Source organism: Triticum aestivum, chromosome 4A (assembly GCF_018294505.1).
Source record: "Triticum aestivum cultivar Chinese Spring chromosome 4A, IWGSC CS RefSeq v2.1, whole genome shotgun sequence".
In the NCBI taxonomy this organism is placed as follows: Eukaryota; Viridiplantae; Streptophyta; class Magnoliopsida; order Poales; family Poaceae; genus Triticum; species Triticum aestivum.
Window position 1 is genome coordinate 524,814,844 of NC_057803.1, and position 8,350 is coordinate 524,823,193.

Here is an 8,350-nt window from a genome sequence, read left to right on the forward strand (position 1 = left end):
ATCAGCAATGCCTGTAGTATTATATGGGACAAAAGAAGCAATGCTTCCATGAATTTAGTAAACCCGGGGAGTAACAGGAAAATGATAATAGATAAATTTTGAGCCGTAAATTTCACATCTGGAGTGGTACACAATCAAAGATGGTAGCTTTTATATTATATATGCAAATTATCTCACTGTCGAAGCAAATAGCATCATGAAAATAAATACCAATCAGGCGAAAGTTTATGTCAAATAATAGCATGGGAATATCGTAAACTTATATGATGGTTCTCTTGATAAAATAAGATACCAAAGCTGATAGCTTTTACATTAATTTCTATGAATTATCTCACTGTAGTTGATAGCATTCAAAAAAGACCATCTTAACCAGTGCAAATCAGCTGGGAAGCATGACAACTGCGAACCATTTGAATGGAAATTTATGTTGGTTGAGAATGACAAGTTTAGTTGACAAGCATGGCAAATCCGCCTCAGTTCAGACTTTTGCTAGGATTTTCCATGCTTCCAAACTGAATTTTCCATATAAATTCCCATTATAAAGGTTTGATTTGTCATTCCCTCCAAGTGAACTTAAGAAAACAGCAAACTACAGTGGCTGACTAGGTAAACGGAGATTTTGCCTTGTGGATTCCAGAGTTTGCTTTCAGCCTGCTTTTGATTCTCAAATGGTTCAGAATACACAAATTTAGACCGAATATCACATGAATTTCCAAGTGAAACTGAAGTGAGTGACAATCACATTGCAACCAATTTGCATCCACCCCACTAAAGTGGAGCTCCTAATATTTACATAAATTAATACTGAAGTCTTCTGACCTATGAATGAAACTAAAAAATCAATCAAATCAAACATGACCGAATCTAAAAAGCAATCCATGCATGACATGACCATCCCACGAACTCGTGGGAAAGAAGATGGTGGGCATGGGACAGCTGAGGAGGGGGTCGTGGAAAAAGGAGAGGGACGCGGGAGCTTAGTACTTGGTAGAATTGAAGGACCACTTGCTTTTTGTGGCTTTTTGCTCGTCGGGTGGGGAGGAGGGGGCGCGAGAGCCAGGTGGCACCTGGCCGGTGGTGGGTTCCTAATATGGATTGAAGGGGGGACAAAAACTTACCGAATCGAGCGATCCGCTCGGGATCATTAGCGAGCTAATGGCTGCTCGCTAGACGGTCTAAGAATCTTATTTGTGTTGGAGTATAATGCATAGGTTGTAGCTTCTGATTGGCTAGCAAAATAGCAAGACTCACGTAGAAAATTGTTTCGCATATCCCATGCTCGTCACCTTTTTTAAGGGAGGACACAATCACATACCTGATACCAATTTCAGCCGTATATATGCAACACCACCCTAATCCACTAAGCACGGAGAATAGTTCTAGTAGTATCAGCTTGAAGCATGCCCTGCATGGGTGTACGGAGAAGCCACATGATTACCCAGTACAATCTAGATACCAAAGAAAATCCATCAGATTGAACAACCATGGCTTCTAAAAGTTTCAATGTCTCGCTACGAACAATTTGAGGAAAGGGCTAAAAAAATTCTTCTTAACTGATGAACAGAACCTCTCAAAGATTGCTGGCACATAGTTTCAAGCATAATGACATTTTGTATCAGTAGCAATCAAACTATAGTTACAGGCAGAATGATATCCACTCTGTCTCCGTTGGTCAAAGATCTTTCAAAGTGCCAACTGTTTTTTTGCTCAGAAAGTTTACAGTTTCAAAATTTGATTCTTTACCCTTTTGCAGCTGTCCCGGCACGTTAATTGTAAGCAATTTTGACATTACGCACTCTCTGCGCATGAACTGTATACCTATTTTGAAAGCATGAATGGTGTTCCACTTTCATCTCAGTTTTCAGTTTAAATATCAAACAGGAGGACCTACGTGCGGAAACAATTTTCTTTGTCCTGCTTTCAAATTGCACACACAGCTCGGTTATTAAAACATTACTTAGCCAACTACAGAACTTCCAGCCAGATTCCAATTTACTTCCCTTCCATATTTCTTGTAAAGATTCTGAATCTCACCCATTACCCATCAGCCAAGCCTGTAGTATTATTCGGTACAAAAGAAGCAAATATTGCACTGCTTCCATGAATGAAGTAAACTCGGGGAGTAATAGGAAAATGATAAAGATAAATTTTGAGCCGTAAATTTCACATCCGGAGTTGTACACAATCAAAGCTGGTAGCTTTTACATTAGGTATGCAAATTATCTCACTGTCGAAGCAAATGGCATTATGAAAATAAATACTAATCAGAAATTTCATGTCAAATAATAGCATGGGAATATCATAAACTTATACTCCATCCGTACCGAAATATATGTCGCTGGAGAAGTTGAACTATAGTCTTCAACGACATATATTTTTGGTACAGAGGGAGTACAATGGTTCTCTTAATAGAATATGATAGCTTTCACAATAATTTCTGCAAATAGCATTCAGAAAGGTACCACCTGGAAGTATGACAATTGTGAACGATTTGCATAGAAATTTATGTGGCCGAGGATGACAAGTTTAGTTGACAATTCAGTTTTTTGCCATTATTTGCCGTGCTTCCAAACTGAATGTACTATCCGTGGGACAATATAAATTCCGAGCAAAAAACATTCGATTTGCCATCCCCTCCCAGCTAACTTGAGAAAACAGCAGAATTTACATAATTAAACATACAGTGGCTGACAAGGTAGACGGAGATTTTGCCATGTAGAGGCCAGGGTACGCTTTCAGCGTGCTTTAGATTCTCAAATGGCTCAGAATACACAAATTTAGACCGAATATCACATGAATTTTTCCAAGCAAAACTGAAGAGAGCGACAATCACATTGCAACCAAGTTGCATCCACCCACCTGGAGTGGAGCTCCTGATATTTACATAAATTACTGCTGACATCTCCTGGAGTGGAGTATGAATGAAACTAATTAAGAAATCAATCAAATTAAACATGCCCGAATCTAAAAAGCAATCCATCCATGACCTGACCGTCCGACGAATTCGGACGAATCGAATTTGCAGCTAACTGATACATGGCACGCATGTCATGCGGTGCCCAGCTACCTTTCATATTTACAGACTCGAAGGAGTACTTTGTCATCCGCGTCTGGACTCACCGGCACCTCAGGAGCCATCACCTTCATCTTCTTCTTCTTCTCCCTGATTCTTTCCACGTTCCTGTGGCGGTTAGAGTGCTCGAGGCTGCTGAACTCTGGGCTCGTCGACGGGCGGTACTCCGGGAATAGCTTACCCATCTTGTACCGGATGCCGCATGCATTGCACAGCGTGCCGCTCCCGGCCGGCCCGGTCCGCCATTGCGGCGTGTCCTCCACGCGGCAGTGGGTGCAAATCTTGTCTTCGGTTTTCTTCTGCTGCCGCCTGGCCGGGCGTGGACCACCATTGCGACGGCCTTTCTTGCAGTGGCTGAGCACGTAGTCTTTGTCTTTGTCGTCGTTGGCATTGCTGTCACCGTTACAGTCATAGGCACCAGCCGACATGAGCTGGGGCGGGAGAGCCAAAGACCAGGAGGCGGCGCGCCTGCGGACGCCCCGTCGGTGGTGCGGCTTCCTCGGCAAAGTCCAACGCAGGTCATCATCCTTGGAGGCAGGCTCCCGCGGCGCCTCGGTCCCGCCGGGCGTGGGCGAGAGGCTGCGGGCCCCGGACGCGGTGGACGACGAAGTTGTCGTCGTGCTGCACGACAGCGAGCGCGCTCGCGCCGGCGGCAACCCCTCCGGCTTACTGTCGAACACGTGGAACGCGCTCCTCTTCCGGCCGCCGGGGGCGCCGGTGTCACAGAGAGACAGAGGTCTCCCCTCCGCCAGCGAACCGAGGTCCGCGTCGGCCTTCATGCCCGCCAGCGCGCCCCCGGAGTCTTGGCCGTCGCCGACGCGGCCCCGCGGCGGCGAGCAGCCCAGCCCGAGGCCCTCCAAGAAGCCGTCGTCGAGCATGGACACGCAGCCTATGACCGTGTCTAGCGGGTCGTCCGGCCAGCACAGGCCGCCGTCGGGGCAGAGGTCGAGGTCGGCGTCGGCACCGTCGAGGTCGGCGGGAGGGGCGTCATTGAGGAGGGAGGCGTACGGCGTAGGGTTCCGCATACGGCGGCGGCTAGGGTTCCGTGTCGCCTGGGCGGCTAACGGCAAACGAGTATGAAACGGAGGAGAAACGGAAACGAAACCAAGGCGAAAATATTCCTCTGTAGACTCGGGTCGCCAGACGCTAGAAGCTTCGCCGCGTGAGCCGTGACGCTTCCTCCCCCATTCATCTTGAGCCACGTCACTAGTTGTGCTCCGTTTCGTTTCCTTGTAGATGGGCCTCGTACGTGGGCCGGCCACCTGTTTATGGCCTTCAGGGGTGAGCCCGAGCACTATACGAGGAATTGTGGTGTGACAGACTTTCAATCATTCATTGTAGTGTTTTAATGCTTTGATTTGCAAGCTGGGATAATCTTTTCTAAATGCTTATCGGTGCAGCTGCATGATCTGGTCGCAGCTAGCGCACCATGTCTCGTATAGCATGCATTTAATGTAGGGGAGAGGAAACAACACACGGTCTATAAGCTGTCAATAATACTAGATAGAATGGCGCGCTCCGCCGCGCCCAACTATAGCCGCACCTATCACATGTGATTTTAGGTGTGTTTGGGTCAAGCGGCATCAATGACAAATGCCAATGCACATGCTCAATAAATCAGTACATTACCGGTAATACGTAATACGATGGGAAAAAACCTAGCGGGGTACATTCAAGACGGAAAAGAACTTGCGAGCATATCCGCTTCACAACCACCACCGAACACACATGACTCGCGAAGGCAATGTGAGCCACACGCCGTGATGGAGGGCATCGTCCAGTCGTCTGATCAGAAGTCTATTCAAAACATGGGCAGAGGCGGTGAGGCAGTCAAGCACGTGCGCAGTGGGCCACAACTCCCATCACGTTTAGCACAACGACAACAAGCAGACATCAGTGCATCGGTAACAAGACAAAGTTGACTACCTAGAGAAAGACGTCGTAACATGGAGTCGCTGGAGGAGCATGACAAGCAAGTAGCACAAGACCTCAGAAGGAAGCCTAGAGGTGAAAACGAGTTATACTCACGCAGAAGGAAAAAGTCTTCGCCCTTAAAGATTTGCATGATTTTTTATAATGATGTTTTTGTAAGGGTGCTTTATGATTTACAAAAACATACTCATATTTGTTTTAAACCATCTTTTTGAGAAAAACATCAACAACAACAACAACATCCGTAGGTACTTGTTTCGGTGTTATAGTTTTGGTTGGTGTGAGTATTTTTCTCTATAAAAAAGATAACTTTTAGGGGTATAAAAAAGGATAACTACATTGTGATTTTTTATTTTATTTTTTGCATCTAACTACATTGAGATAAGAAAGGGAGAAAGAATAGTGGTTGGGCCTACTTGTGCCTGACATGTCCACCCCATTGGCCAAAATGGCACAACCCAGCGTGAGGTAGCAATTTTTTTAGCAAAACCAGCGTGAGGTAGCCATATGAATGCACTGATCTTGAGCAGGGCCCACTTATCTTTTCTTTTAGAAAATCACTAATCAACTGGTGTGCAGGCCCACACACTAGTGAACCAATTGGCAGATGGCCTCTGCGTGCTTCTAACGAGAAGGGCATAAACATGGAAGAGATGTGTGGTTGCATCCCCTCTCGTTAGGGTTTTGGCTCTCCTCTCGGCGGCGGCGACTGGCTTCCCGTAGAGATCTGATCTCCCCTCCCGCTCCCTCGTCGCCGGTGACTGCGGGGTCTCGAAGACCTCGGCGGGGTTCCGGCTTGGGGATTAGATTGGGACCATACCGCCCGCGGAAGAAACAACCTCGGGCTAGAGAACTCATGGTGACTGCTAAGACGACTTCGGGATCGGCCTCATCCGACCTCGAAGCAATGATGGCTGAACTAGGTTTGACGAAAGATGATCTGCATGATGTGGTGATCGAAGACACTGAACTTCCAGAGGAGGCTACGTGATGGATGGCGATTGTGAGGGTGCACATGGATAAACCCTACAGCCAATACTGGTTTTATAAAACCATGAGGGTTGCTTGGGACCTGGCAAAGGAAGTGAAGATCCGACCGCTCGAAGACAATCTGTATACACTGCAGTTCTCGTGCCTAGGAGACTGGGAACGAGTGATGGAAGAGGGCCCATGGAACTTCAAGGGAAAGGCTGTAGTGCTGGCACCGTATGATGGGTTCACGAAACCCTCATTGATAGAACTCAAGAAGATAGAAACCTGAGTTCAGATCCATGACCTACCCGATGGATTTTTCTCCAAAATCAAAGCTCTTTCAGCAACTATAGGAGATTTTATCTTTGCAGAACCGAAGTCTCAAGATTTCGAAGGCAACTTTGCACGTGTCCGTGTCAGGATCGACGTGACCAAACCCCTCAGAAACGTCGTCTCGCTGGTTGTGAAGAAGAAAGATGGGATCCATAGAGAGATCTTCAGGGTGAAATACGAAAGACTGCCTGATTGGTGCTCCGTGTGTGGAAACCTAGGGCACCTTTTTAAGGAGTGTGGGGTTGGTGTTCATCCTCCATCGGCTATGGTTTTCAGAGACCTTAGAGCATCTTGATTCAGAGGCCCGGGCAGGGGGCCAGGAGAAGGAAATTGCAACAAAGCACTAGTAGAAAACAAGGCTTTGGTCCAGGCCGGGTCAGCCCATTAGTCCTGGTTCAGTCTAGAACCGGGACCAATATGGGCATTGGTCCCGGTTCGTGAGCCCAGGGGGCCGGCCGGGCCACATGGGCCATTGGTCCCGGTTCATCTGGACCTTTTGGTCCCGGTTGGTGGGATGAACCGGGACCAATGGGCCTCGCTCCTGGCCCACCACCATTGGTCCCGGTTGGTGGCTTGAACCGGGACCAAAGGAAATAAATAATGCAAAAAACAAATCAAAAAAACAGGAAAAAACTATTTTTATAGTAAAGTTAATCACAAAATAAAATAAATAAAGCAACAAAGAAAACCAAAAAACTAAAAAAGTGTTTTCAAATTTGAAAACTAATGGCACTAACAAAAAGTTTATAATTTTTGTAAAACTAATGGCACTAACAAAAAGTTTATAATTTTGCTAACCTAAAAGCAAACAGAATTAAAAATTAAAGCAAAAAACAAAATAAAATAAATAATGCAAAAAACAAATCAAAAAAACAGGAAAAAACTATTTTTATAGTAAAGTTAATCACAAAATAAAATAAATAAAGCATCAAAGAAAACAAAAAAACTAAAAAATTATTTTCAAATTTGAAAACTAATGGCATTAACAAAAAGTTTATAATTTTTCTAAAACTAAAAGCATAAAGAATTAAAAAATAAAGCAAAAAACAAAAGAAAATAAATAAAGCAACAAAAAACAAAAAAATGCCACCTACTGGGCCACCACGGCCTGAATACGACTAGAAACCCTACGATGGGCCAGGATTCAGGCCCGCAGCGGGCCCAGTAGGCCCACAGGCATTGCAGTGACAGATTAGGCCCGAAAGCCTGCAGTTGAGAGGAGCTCGGGAGGGTGGGTGCAGCAACGCTTATAAACCACTCCCGAGCCCTCTCAACTAGCGAGGTGGGACTAAACTTTTGGGCGCGGGGCAGCACAAGGCCATTGGTCCCGGTTGGTGCCACCAACCGGGACCAAAGGCCGCCGCTTCCCGCCCTTTGGGCTGCTGAAAATTGGCATTTGGTCCCGGTTGGTGGCACCAACCGGGACCAAAGGAGGGCATTGGTCATGGTTCGTGCCACGAACCGAGACCATTGCTCTGGGTATATAAGGTAGCACTTGTGAAAATTTCGCCAACCGCTCCCATTCGCCCCCGACGCCCCCAGGCCGTTCATCGTCGTCGTCGCCGCCCCGAGCCCGTCGTCGCCCGCTCCCCGTCGCCGTCGCCCCGCGCCGCCGCAGGCCTTGTCCCCGTCGCTGCTTGTGCCGTCGCCGGCCTCCTCCTCGTCGCTGCATGTGCCATCTCCGGCCCCCTCCCCGTCGCCCCGCACCGCGTCGCCGGCCTCCCCCGCGCCGTCGCCGGCCTCCTCCCTGTCCCCGGCCTCCTCCCCGTCGCGCCCCCAGTGAGCTCCCCCCTTCCCATCGATCCCTGTCGCTCTGACCATCGCCACCGAGAGGCTCATATGTATGGCTATGTATGTATGTATGGCTATGTATGTATGTATATGCTCATATGTATGTATGTATGTATGTATGTATATGCTCTCTGTATATGGATTTGGCTATGTATATGCTCTCTGTATATGCTCATATGTATGTATGTTCATATATCATTTTTTCTATATATGAATTATTATTTTGTTCATGGATATATGCTAAAGAAA

General features: G+C 46.9%; 1 protein-coding gene across 1 annotated transcript; it reads right to left on the reverse strand.

Annotated features, from left to right (window-relative positions):
* Positions 1-2,747: 2,747 nt before the first annotated feature.
* On the reverse strand, positions 2,748-8,131 carry LOC123083876 (uncharacterized). Its single transcript, XM_044505759.1, has 2 exons — positions 7,921-8,131; positions 2,748-4,394 (listed from the first exon to the last, which is right to left on the reverse strand). Exons 1-2 carry the CDS (start codon positions 8,129-8,131, stop codon positions 3,064-3,066), a joined length of 1,542 nt encoding a protein of 513 aa, XP_044361694.1. The 3' UTR covers positions 2,748-3,063.
* Between the last annotated feature and the right edge of the window lie 219 nt (positions 8,132-8,350).

Bases quoted from the DNA above. Each gene is read 5' to 3' on its own strand.
- LOC123083876 (XM_044505759.1), bottom strand. From the start codon at position 8,131: ATGGTCAGAGCGACAGGGATCGATGGGAAGGGGGGAGCTCACTGGGGG. The intron at 4,395-7,920 runs GCGCGGGGCGAC...AATGATTGAAAG, and splicing joins CGGGGACAAGGCCTGCGGCG to TCTGTCACACCACAATTCCT.